Here is a 12,785-nt window from a genome sequence, read left to right on the forward strand (position 1 = left end):
AAAATCACAGATTGCATCAATTGTATATCTCCGTGGCAGAACTGGGAAGAAAATTAAATAAAAAGCAAACAAGCAACAAGAAGTTTAAAGAGGGTGCTCGTGCGGCGCTAAAAACTGAAAGGAACACAAGTCATGAGCAAGAAAAGAAGAAAGCTAACTTTTTAAAATGCTCCAAATCATCTGTGAGTGCTACATCTGCTGCAAAATGATTCCACTTGACTGATGTAGTCGGAATGTAAGATTTTAATGGAGTATAAATTCTATAACGCTAACAATTGGAGGTTCAATATATAGGCTTAAGGTTCAAGTAGGTTTGCGTTCTTTTTAGGTACAGACCATAGTTTCTCAAGGCTCTGCTTGCCTCGAGTAGCGTCATAACAGTGGTCGCCCAGTCACCTTTGAATTCTTGAAGAATTTTGTATAGTGCACTCAGCAAATGGATGTTTCTTGGCTCAATTTGAAAGGCTATGGAAGCTGCATGCCATCTGACAGAAAAAAATAGGTAGCTCAGGTACTGGAAGTCCGACCAGTCAAGGACGACACGAATTTGAGGGGAAGAAAACCAGGAAAGAACCTAAGAAGGTCCCACTGTTCCGCCCATTGTTAAGATATATGTTACATCGTGTGGGTTACAATCAAACAATTCCCACTTTGCACTATCCCAACGAGCGACAACAATAAATGCATGGCTCCCTACCGCGAGCACCGACCGCACCAAACACACGCTCTGTTATCACGGGGCTTCCTGGCTTTCGATTCTCGCCCCACTTACGTCCTCTTTGATCAGCAGCACGTTGGGCAGCTGGTTGCTCTTTGAACAGAGCTGGGAAGCTTCGGCGGCACGCCTGAGATTTGGTTTCCTCTCGTTCTGAAGCAGTCGTCACCAAATGCGGCCTCGGGACACGCGACCTCTCCAAACGTTTTCCATCGGACATTTTTCACAGGCCTACGAGCAGCAACATAGGAATCTTTTAAATCAAAATTAAATATGCTGACCGGCCATGTGTGCCCGATTCTCTCTGAAGGCGCACTGTTCAAGTTGCCCTCACTGCTCCATACAAGCTACATAGGTACGGAAGAGAAAAAAAAATATAATTTACCACCATCGGTGAAATGTTAACAGGAAATGTGATTTAAATCGCCAAGTGAAATCTGCGCCTTGGAACACACAGAGATGGCCGGCACGAAGTAGAAGGCATACTGAGAGTAGCAGAAAAGTTGAATGAGCGAATGTAAAATATATTCCCCGCGCATCCTTTCTGAAGCTCGCATGGCCACAACTGTAGGTACTACAACCGATCACATGTCGTGATATGATACCGGCGCTCGCGACGCCTTATCACATGCAACTATCTGTCGCAGATGGCGCCCCAGCCAAAACATCAACATGCCGTGCTGCTACATGCGTCGGAGCGGTGTATAGTGTCCTGCGGGGGAGTACATATACAGGACGGACTGGGCTGCCCATAAGCCATTGAAGGAGCACAAAGCAGTGCAGGAAAACAGCTGTTATCTCTCAGGTCCAAACACTGCAAATGTGAAGTTCGCCTTGATAAATTGGATGTGTGGAGTGGTTTAACACCGAATAAGCCACGCGGTTTATTGAATTGTTTGCCTAGAACAAAGTACAGGTGTGCTCTCCTCACATGCTCGCGAGCCAACCAAAGAGGTCTGGAAGCCCTCATCCTGCGCTTGCACCTTTCGCCACCTTATTTTATTGCTAAAGTAAGCAAAGTAATGTCATTACGTCTCTGATCCTGTAAACAGAGTGGAACAAATTGCAAACCGAAACGGCATTGCTTATTTGATGAAAGAATTAACAAGGCAAGTGACCGAGTTAAAATTTCAAATAATAAAAATTCGCGACGAAAGATAACACAAAATCCGAACACGCCCAACACCCTTGAGGCGTTTTGTGAGAAACATTTTTTTACATTTTAATCTTCGCGTCTAATTATTCTGTTGAAGTTGTTATAGTATCTCAAGATTATTTGCAGCTCAGTGTTTTTGCCTGAAAGCTTCCCTCTTTGATGGGAACAGATCGCATTCCTTGCGTGCTCTACTATTGCAGGGCAATAAGAGGAGCTGCAGTACCTAACGCTGAGAGTTAGATTATATCGAATGATATAGCAGTTTAGCGAACTTACAGACTTTTTGGTTTGTTATGCGAACACGAAAAGCATCGCTTGGAAGACGTCGAGGACACGGCGTAAATTCTCAATGCTAATTTCAAGAAATCGATGTGGGCGCTTTTCACCGTCTTTCAACCAAAAACGAGAGCTCATCCGTGGCTCCTGTCAAATTCCCTTCATAAACACTGATTCAGAAATGGAGATATGTCCACCACCAAAATCTGCCCCTCGTGGACAAGTGCTCGACTCCTTGGATTTTCCTCGATGGGAATTTGACTGCCCGTAATGAAACTGTTTGTGACTGCATGCTCGCCAACAAGGCAAGGTTAAATCATTCAACTGTTTCTATGAAAACCGGCCGAGTCTCTTCCGACAAATCTGAGGACTCGTCTCTCATCCAGGTCATTAGTTCTACAGATCTGGATAAAATAAAATTGTTTCTGGTAAGATAAGATACGATTGTTTAAAGCATGAATATGAACTCCAAGTGTGCGCACATTCGAGATTTCAGCCGTTTGCTCTCTAACGCTTACGTATCGTTCAGTGCCCTTCATGTGAATATCAGCAGTATTAACAAACATTAAAACGTATTTTACCTCTTGTTGGGGATTATAGAACCACAATTGGCGGCTTTGTGTTGTTGGAGATTCCGGCTACTTCAGTTCTTCGGTTTAACATCCCAGACTACTGTAGCTGTTCCTTTATTCGCTCATCGGGGAAACGTGGTGGAATATTAATTCCATCATGTTTGCAAAAGGTAACCAAGCAGCGAGTCTCGCTTCTTAGCCGTATAGTGAAACCCTTACGTACGGTACCTTTAAAGACCAAAAGGTCTCGAAATGTGAGGACAAGGGTTGTCCTTAACTTACACAGATTTAAGGCGTTAGGGGTGCCGCAAGCGCGCCATTACGCGGCTAAGAAACCAACCGCGCAGCTTGTTTACAGGGAAGAAGTTGAGGAGTATCAGTGGCCAAGGTGCGCAATTCTTTGTGCGCAACGACGCACGCCGGAGTTGGACTGCACAAGCAGAAGACAAATCGTGTCCATCGGTATGGGTCCCGTTTCAGTTCTTTCCAATACGGTTTCATAGCTAGCGTCGCCAATCTAGATATTTCGCAGCGCGATATGTTTATCAAGTTGCAGCAAATTCAGCAACTTTTGAAAACCATGGTTATTACCGTGCAAACTTATTCTAGCAAACTTTTATCTGAAGCAAATTCTCCCAGATGTGTATTTGTATCAGCGTGAAGGCTATGAGTTTCACGAGCTGGTTGCCAGGTTCCTCTGAGGAAAGGAATGTCAATCATATAATAAGACAGGAGCGCAGAAAAGACCCTAAATCTATCGGCCTCCCCCGGCGTTATAGAAGCTGCATCGTATACGCCCACCACTCGCAGCGATAGGACCGGGCCGCCACTCCGGTCCCGTGCGCAACCGCTAGGGTTAGGGGTCTTCCGACTCACGCTGCGTTTATTCGCTTCTCGGGAATGGTATATAAAGCCGGTCTTACCAAAGATCTTTTGCGGCGATAATGAGTATGTTTATTCCGCAACATTTTCTTGCTGCGGAACAAAATTTCATTTAGATTCAATTCAGTTCAAATTTCCAGGAAGCAGGCGGCGGACGGTACCTGGAAAGTTGCTTTTCACCATCTTTGTGTTTAGTTACTTGTAACGGGTACTATTCCGGCCGTAGCGGCCGCATTTCGGTGGGGCTGAAATGCAAGAACGACCGTATGCTCTGCGATATCAGTTACACGTTAAATAACCGCAGTGGTCGAAACTAATCTGGAGCCCTCGACTACGGCGCGTCTCATAGTCCGCGGTTTCGTTTCAGCAAGTTGATATTTGTTATCCGTTAACCAGTGAATTCTGCGCAAAGCGTGCATAAGGCATTTTTCACCCTTTCGAAATTGGTAACGCACGTTTGGCCTTGCATGACCCCGAATCCCTGCGCTGCCGCGACATTGCCGCCGGCAGCTTTTTCAGTCATGCTGCACGGTGTAAAAAAGGGCTGAACTCGACCCAAAATATTCGTACAGCGATGTGAAAATGCGAAGCCCTCAGCCGAGGTCTTCCCGCGGTATTTATTTCGGAACGAATAGTATGAATAACTCTCCTCCCAAACTGATGCGGTGAATTGCACGTACCTACACTCCTTGCCCGACGGCGAAAACTCGTCGAAGTGGACCAGCTCGGCGGAAAACATGCTGAGAATCTCACCAGCGGTCAAACGCGGCTCGTCGTGCATTCGATTCGCGGCCAACGCGCCGCTCACAGAAGCCGTCGCCCTGGCAACCGCCCAGCATACAACTGCTTCCCGCGGGCGCTGCCAGCTGGCCCCACTGGCGCACGGCACCGCTCCCGCTGCGCGTGTGTCACGGAGCGCGCGCGATAGTCAAGCTCCGAATCGATTTAGTTTTCGTTAATCGCGAAATACCCGAAGTCCGGCACCTGATCCCAGATTGCGACCTTGCGATCGTGATATCCGCAGGCGCGAACAGAGTTATACCAGGAGCAAGGCATACGTTTCTCACTCTATTCACCGCTCTAGTAGAGGAATAAGTTAGGATGTCTTTATGTGCGACTGAATCTCCTTTGCTTCCTCACCGTACCGAATTGGACTCAGTACACGTGTAAAAAATTGCAAATTTTATATTGCAGGTTTTAACGTTCCGAATCGACACATGGGTTATGAAGGAAGCCGCAGTGAAGGTCTCCAGAATAATTTCGACCGACTGGGGGCTGTTAACGTGCGCTAGCATCGCACAGGAAACGCCTCGGCGGGTGCGTTTGGCCTCCATCGAAACGCGCCCGCCGCGACTGGGCCGTACACTCCTGTCCGCGCAAGCACGTATATGCCGATGTGAAGTTATCACAGCTTTTTCCGTGCTAAATTTTTCTTTCTAACTTACCTCCATCGCGCATGCTAAGGACATTCGAGAAAGCCCATATGGCAACGACAAGAAGAAGGCGCTGCGGATGGAAAAGGAGGAGCTGTACCGCTATTCACGTTGCGATGACATTAATTGCCCGGACAGAAAGGCGTTCACTCTGAGCAATTCCCGAAAACCAAGAAACATAAGCAATCCGTGTCGCACGCCCGTCTCTCGATGTTTAACCAAGGTCGTTACGAGCATTATTTGACGCCTGATATGTCACAGGTCACTGACACTTTCTCGTCACCGTTGCTAAGGGCAGGTTAATCCCGGTTTTATTCAAAATCGAATTCGTGGATGACTTTTGCTGAAGCCGGGACCACTGCGCGTGGTGAAGCGCGTGGATTGCTAGCATATAGCAATGCTGTTCATACGTAATAGAGCTGATGTAAAATGGGACAGATGCTTCAAAATTACTTCACGATGTTTATCATGCTTGTATTTTCTTTGGTGCCAGCACATCGCGTATGATTCCATTTTGGATGTCCCACAAACTCAGAGGAGTGATATCACCGCGGAACAAAATTTACTTACTGACGGAAACGTGGGTTTACGTAAGGAATCAAGGCAGTTTCCCTATGTTTTTTCTTACCACGATAGCTTCACCTCCGGGCCACTGAGGACAGTATGCAGCTCTAGAAAACACGCGCATTGTGCTCACGTAATCCAGGTCCCAGGGATATCCGAATGAGCCAAATATTCGAACAACTTTGAGTATATGCAAGGGATGTCAGTGGGAAGCTCTTGCTTTTTTAGATGGCCTGACACGCTATCCGGTGGATATCCCGTTCGGGTAATATTACGGACATATACTTGAATCACGTCTCGTTACGTTTGCGTAACGTTCGGGACAGACATGGCAGAGTGGACTCATGTTTTTTTTTTTTTTTCTAATAGAAGATAGCTGCAACGTGGTACGCTCATTTTTATTTCCTGTTTGTGCAATCACAGATTCATAGTTGAATAAAATAGTATTGCGTAACGTGCAAGAGCCACTGGCTTCAAAAGGGGGGTCTTAGATTTGAAGTATATAATCCCGTAGAAATTCTTTGTTCTGTGGATATATGCTCAATGTGTTGGTGCTGCATGGCTTCTGGTTTGTAGCGTTTCTGTAGCCTGATCTGTGTTTAATATATGCTTGTTGTTCGACATGTTCACAGTGACAGCATGTGATGCTATGCAAAGTTTGTTCGTAAAAATGTCAGCTCTGGGCCAAGCAACTACACCATTGTAATCAGCTGTTCTCATATCTTTTTTCACGTCTAAATCACATAAAATGCAAATTAGACTTCCCCTATATTTTTCACCTGGGCCGAGCAAGTTTCCTCTCTTGAACTCATAAGAATCGCTAGGGAAATTTACCGTTATTTGACCAATAACCATTATGCCCTTGTTAAGACATGTGAAAATCATCAGGGACTTCCTACGTCCCTCCCTTGGATACAGAAAATGCGGCCAAAAGGATAGGTGAGGGATGTCCGCGGGACTTTCTCCGCACTCTTGTGGGATGGGCAAGCAGCTGCCATTACTGCCGATTAGGCATCGTGCTTGGCGAACGAAAGCATACGATGTGGGTAGGTTGTTACACCACCCGAACCAATGCCCCACAAAAATAACGTTTCCATTCAAGCAGTAGTACGATAGAAATGAGTAGTACGAAGAGAAATGGAAAATATACTGTAGCTATACTATCACTTGTGTCTGATAACAGCTTTGTTGATGATGACGCAGAAAAGGCAGCTTTTTAATGAGCATTTTAGCTCTGTTTTCAGCTCTGAAATTGATCATGGTGATATGAATGCCTCGACTTTACAGGCAGGGACGATTGTTATGGATGACGTTGTTATCAGCATGAATAGTGTACATGATTTCTTGCAGAATCTTAAGGTTGCTAAGGCTGGGTGTCCTAATGACTTGCCAAACAAATTCTATAAACTTTGTGGTCAGTCGGTTGCACAGTACTTAGAGATTATTTTTGAAAAATCATTTGACGAATCTCGTCTTCCTGATGACTGGAAGATTGCAAGCATTGTGCCAATTTACAAATCTGGTCCTCGTGACACTGTGTCAAATTATAGGCCAGTATCATTAACTTCAGTTGCGTGTAAAACACCTGAGCATATTTTGTATACCAGTATAGTATTCCATATGGACACACGTTCATTGTTTAACCCTCGTAAGCATGGTTTTCGCAGGGGCCGGTCCTGTACTACGCAGTTGATTGAATTTGCGCATGACCTGGCGGGGGCACTGGACAAGCGACTGAGTGCGGACTGTATGTTTTTAGATTTTAAAAAAGCATGTGACACTGTGACCCATTGTTTACTCATTAAAAAAATTGCCTTTTACAACATTAGCACTCAAGTGATATCGTGGGTGAAGGATTACCTATATTTACGTCAACATTTTGTAGTTGTAAACAGCGCTCAGTCTCAAACGGTGCAAGCTGACTCCGGTGTTCCCCAAGGATCTGTGTTGGGGCCACTGTTGTTCTTGCTCTATGTCAACGATATCAGTGACGGATTAGGATCTCAAATACGGTTATTTGCGGATGATTGCGTTTTTTATAGAGTAGTCACTTGTGATCGCGATGTTAAAACGTATCAGGAAGACCTGAAAAGAATTTCGGAGTGGTGCGTTAAATGGAACATGAATTTGAATTTGTCTAAAACATACACATAAACTTTACAAGAAAGAAAAACCTTGACGTGCACTCATGTGTTATTAACAATAGGTCGTTGGCATAGGAATTCGAATTAAAATATTTAGGTGCGTATTTCACTGCTGATTTGAAATGGCGCCATCATATCGATTATGTCACTGCTAAACATGTAAAACCATAGGATTCCTTCGCCGAAATGGAAGCACTTTCCCCATGTCATGCCGGGACATTCTTTACAATACGTATGTGAGATCGACTCTGGAATACGCATGTACGGTTTTGGATCCGCCTACTGCTCGAGATAAAGATAAGTTGGAGAGGGTGCAAAGCATTGCCTCTCGTTTGTGTCGGGCACACGTGGGTCTCAGTTCAGTGCACCGCGTACGAAAGAACCACTCAACTGGCAATTGCTCATCACGCGCGCAGAATGAAATTACGTTTGAAGCTTTTTCATTCTATTTATTATTCAACTATTCGTGTTGAACGAGAAAAGTATTTGCAACAGCCTCATTACAAATCTAAGCACGTTGACCATGATTTTAAAGTTTGTGAAATTGTGACGAAAATTTAATTGTTTAGGATGTCTTTCTTTCCTAAAATAATTAGGGAATGGATTAGGCTGCCCAGTGATGTCATGAGTGCTGCATCAAATCATGCTTTCTTCTCAATGTTGTAAATGTATACGCATGTCTAGTGTTTTACATTTCATTTGTCTTTTTCTGGTGTTTATATTTTTTACTACTGTCATTATTTGTGTAGTTTATGTATTTCTTATTGTACCCCCCCCCCCCTCCAACTGTAATGCCTTGGCGCTGTGGGTTCTTTGATAAATAAATAAATAAACACTATCCGCCGGACTGCGGTTGCCAGCACCAGTATTTGCGACTGCTGAGTTGACAAGGACTGTCATCAACCTTGTCCATAAATACTCTGTCCTGTCTCGCTTACCTTACTACACGAGCGCTGCCAACAAGCTGCGGCGATTTGAGCGGACCAGAAGTCGTATGGTTTCCGGCTGTTTCGGTGACAATGACAAACCTTCCAAAGATGCACAGCGCGCCGTCGAATAGTGCGGAAAATGGCGAGATGGCCGCCTCTCTTTCCAGACCACCTGCATGCGCGTTGGTGCAGATATGCTTTCGAGCGGAACTATCGCTGTAGAAAACGTACACATGCTCGAAGCCGCGAGGAGGCGATGTTGATGAAAACATTGTTGCGTTTCAAACTTTTCTGAGCGATGGAAAATTTTCCAGACTGTGGTGGGGAAATGGATGTTCGCTTGCCTTGGAAAATTCCACGCGGCCGCTCCCATGAGTTCCCGGTGCATGAGGAAACCAAGACGTACGCGGCGGCATGTATCGTATGTCGGCAGCGGTGGCGACAACGTCCCCGGTCTATTCGCAGAGGCGAAGGTGTGCTCGCTGACGAGCAAATGCTGCTGTGTTTATATACAACGCGCAGCGACTCCGGCGTGTTCGCGCCTATCGAAAAACGTATCGTCTTCCCCTGCGTTGAGGCACATGTAGCATCCCCCCGCCCCTCGGTGCGCTTTGGCTCGAATACAAGGGCCTCGTTGGCAGTGCTTGGCGTCCGGCCTTGGTCCACGACCGGACGTCATTCCGGGCCTGTCATCGCTACTGCAGGGACGGCATCGCTGCCGGAACAGCGGAGAATGTGTGTCGGTGACCTCTCTTATGGGCGGTTTCCGAAGGCGTATATGACCAAAGCGCTTCGACATTACTGAACGAAGGTTGGAAAGAGTGTGGGCATTCCTGTCCCCTGTCCCCAGCTAGGGACCTGGGGACAGGGGACTCGTTAAATAGAGTCGGAGAGCTCAATTTTCGGTGCCTTTCTCATTCTTGCAACCATTTATATAAATCAATGTTTATAATAACAGATTGTTGGTCGAGTTGGTGCATGATGCAAGAGAACAGCGCAGCAACTAACACGGCACAAGAAAGAACACGACACATGTCGTGTTCTTTCTTGTGCCGCGTTAATTGCGCCGCTGTTCTCCTGATTCACTGTTGGGTCTTCTCTCATCCTCGGCCCGTCTCTGCTAGGGCGACAACCAGCCGATGTTCGACTGCCTGCACTCGGCTCACCGCTACCCTTAGGTCCGTTACCGCAGAAGAGCCAACGCAACAGTTCCAGTGCAATTAGGGACTTTAAGAAAGTGGTTGACCGGGTTGAACATGCCCTCCCCTACATCTTCCTTTGCCCACAAAATAAGATGAAAAATATTCCGGCTTTGCAACTGTGTGCAGTGATAATGACCAGCAAAGACACCCCCTTCAACGTCCTAGTACTGCTCTGGTTTCTGCTCTCTCCCATGGGGTGACAGCAGGTTAAACCAACCAAGCTTCATCGATCGGAACGATATTAACTGGATAGCGTCAAATTCCCCGTTCACCAGAAAATCCGGTGTCGGCGTTGTCGGCGTCGGCGTTGTGAGCGAAAAATCACGAGCAGGACTCTGGCAGGTGGTCCCCAGAGAGCAACCTAGGCGGGCCACCTAGGTCACGTGTCCTTGCAGCGTCATCGCAACCTGTCCACCGGATAGTGAGCAAACTGTTCACTGTGGCAGGCGGCAGTTAAATTAATGATTGGTCGCTCGGGAAGAGCCACCTGGGCCGCACGAAGCCCACCGCTGGGAGCACCTGCCATATCAGGGCAGTGGCGCATCGCTCAACCGCTGCACCACTGCGCCAGGAGTGGTATGAGGACTCAGACGGATCGATGAATGTAAAGTAGAGAACGACCTACTGCATATATGGGAATTAAAACATTACGCCATCGCGTCATACCCTTAAGTCAAAGCTTAAGTGCCCCCTCCAATTGTTGGGGGTACTGGCGTTTTCCGGCGCACACCAGGAACAGGGCGGTGTTTTGCAAAGAGCTGTCATCAGTTCCAGAAAAAAGCACTGAGTATTGCTTAAAGTATCGAAGCGAAGGCGCAGTAAAAAAAAAAAAGAGAGCCCACTTGAATCCGGCATCAAAGTGGTGTAAACAAATAAATTTATTCTGGCGGAAATGTTGGCGACGATTGTGTATCCCCCACACTGAATTAATAAATTATTGAACAAAGATGGCATGTAGCGAGATGAATCAATAACTGGAACTCAAGCACCGCCACTAAACATGCTTAATGGTGACTTGGTAAAAAAAAAAAACTAATTTCTCGCTCTTTAATATACATAGTTGTCAGATAGATATCGTGTGGTAAAATTATGATAGAATACAAGGAAAAACAACGGGCTTTTGACAAAAAAAGAGAACAAAATGAGAAGAGTAAATAAAGAGAGAAGAGAGAGAGAGAGAGACGAGAAAAAGAGAGAAAGAACAGACGAATGCAACATGGAGACGTGAAAGATGAGAGAAAAATGCTGATTGTCCCTATTTTGGGCCACTGGCACTATCATTCACGAGGGCGCCGAGCCAAAAGCCACGACACCGGTGAACCTCATCGCTAATGAATCACTGTGATGGAACAATATAATGAATGGTTATGGCGATGGCTCGCAGAGGGTGCATCTACTTCATAGTCCACGCCTTTACGATTTTCAGCAAAAGCTACCGCAGCTCTCAGAGCCGGTCTTTGCGCCTGTCGACCGCGCCAAGGCCCAGGCTCTTTTTATGCGGCTAGAGGAAGGCCATCGAGGCGATTCAGCGTCGACCTCCAAAGAGTTCTCCGCGACTCGTACACTCCGAGTTGTGTTCCGTCGCTTAGGAACGAAACAAAGAGCCATAAGTATCTTGGAAATCGGTGTCGACTGTGGAACGACTGCGGCAGTTGCACCAGGAAGCGCTCAGTGCTGCGCGAGACGGCGTTGCTGCCTGAATGGGGGAGGAAGAGGGAGCTCCTCGGGATTCAAGCTGAGACGTTGCGTCGGACGTGCTCGAAATGAGAGAGAACCAGGAAGCTTCCTAGTTCAAGCAGGCATTGTTATTTTACGCAGTTCTTCGCCTTTCCCTACCATACTAGGCTGAAACGCGAAACGCCCAGGATAAGCGTAATTGTTGCCCCGGATGTCGCTGTGTGGCGCATTTGTGGCTACGACAGCTGCTTCCTTGTCCGCTGCCGCATCAGCGCCAGTAGGCTCTGCTCACTGCAGGCGGCTTTCCTTATAGTATAGAAGAAACGCCACCAACTTCTAAATCATACCTCAGAGGCGTTTCCGCACTCTCTGCTCACGTTATTTTTTAAATTCGCTCATTCCCAGAAAGGCACGTCCAACAGCGCAGGCGGTCCGGCCACGTGCAATCAGCAAGGAATCAAACACGAACAGCAAAATGAGATCTTACCCGGGTTAAGTTCATTTCTAGCGCAGGTTAATTTCACTTCGAAGGCGCGACGACTGTCCTTTAGAAGTGTTAGTCAACCTCGATATTGTTCCCTCTCGAGGACCTAGTGCGTACGTGTTTTTGCGTTGGCATTTCAATTTTTTTGTTCGCGTTTCAGTTCGCGTCCATATAGTACACGTAGCCAAGGACAAAAGTTTGCCGGGTGCGAATTCGAAAAAAAAAATTATTTCCGGATTGCCTCACAAGTCAGTGGGCTGCTGTTCGTTATAGAGAATGGAGCACGTAAATCTCTCGGTGCTTCTATAGATTTCATTTACCTGCTTCGCCTGACCTGCTTACCTGCTTCATCGTCTGCTTCTGTCTCGTTCACAGCATGCTTCTATTTTTTTTTTGTCTGGGTAAAAAGAACATACACTTCCTTCTCGCTAGCCACTGACAAATGAGCGTGTCGGATTCATCGTGAAATGAGGGCTCTTGGATTTGCAGGGCCAAAATATGTAGCACAATAAAAAACTGCATTCAGCGCTTAATTAACTGTGCTCTCGGGCCACAAGTCAGTGTTGCTCTATAGTCTCGCCGCCAATTAAAGGGACTACACTGCCGTTAATTAGTGCAAACAAAAGCCACGAGCAAGCCACACTCTCTGGTCATTACCACAGATAACGAGCCGCAAATGCGAGCACCAGCGCTCAGCGCATACGAGCTGTATTGAGCTGCCACCTACAGACGAATGCAAGCAAAAAAAAAA

The 12,785-nt window shown here is 46.5% G+C and overlaps 1 protein-coding gene across 1 annotated transcript in view; it reads right to left on the bottom strand.

Annotated features, from left to right (window-relative positions):
- Positions 1-4,386, bottom strand: part of LOC144113746 (cytoplasmic dynein 2 intermediate chain 2-like) — a 114,342-nt gene extending 109,956 nt beyond the window's left edge. The window contains exon 1 of the mRNA XM_077647046.1: positions 4,282-4,386. Coding sequence (XP_077503172.1) covers positions 4,282-4,382 — 101 coding nt within the window. The 5' untranslated portion in view covers positions 4,383-4,386. The remainder of the gene's footprint in view (positions 1-4,281) is intronic.
- Between the last annotated feature and the right edge of the window lie 8,399 nt (positions 4,387-12,785).

Source organism: Amblyomma americanum, chromosome 1, assembly GCF_052857255.1.
Source record: "Amblyomma americanum isolate KBUSLIRL-KWMA chromosome 1, ASM5285725v1, whole genome shotgun sequence".
Taxonomy (NCBI): Eukaryota; Metazoa; Arthropoda; class Arachnida; order Ixodida; family Ixodidae; genus Amblyomma; species Amblyomma americanum.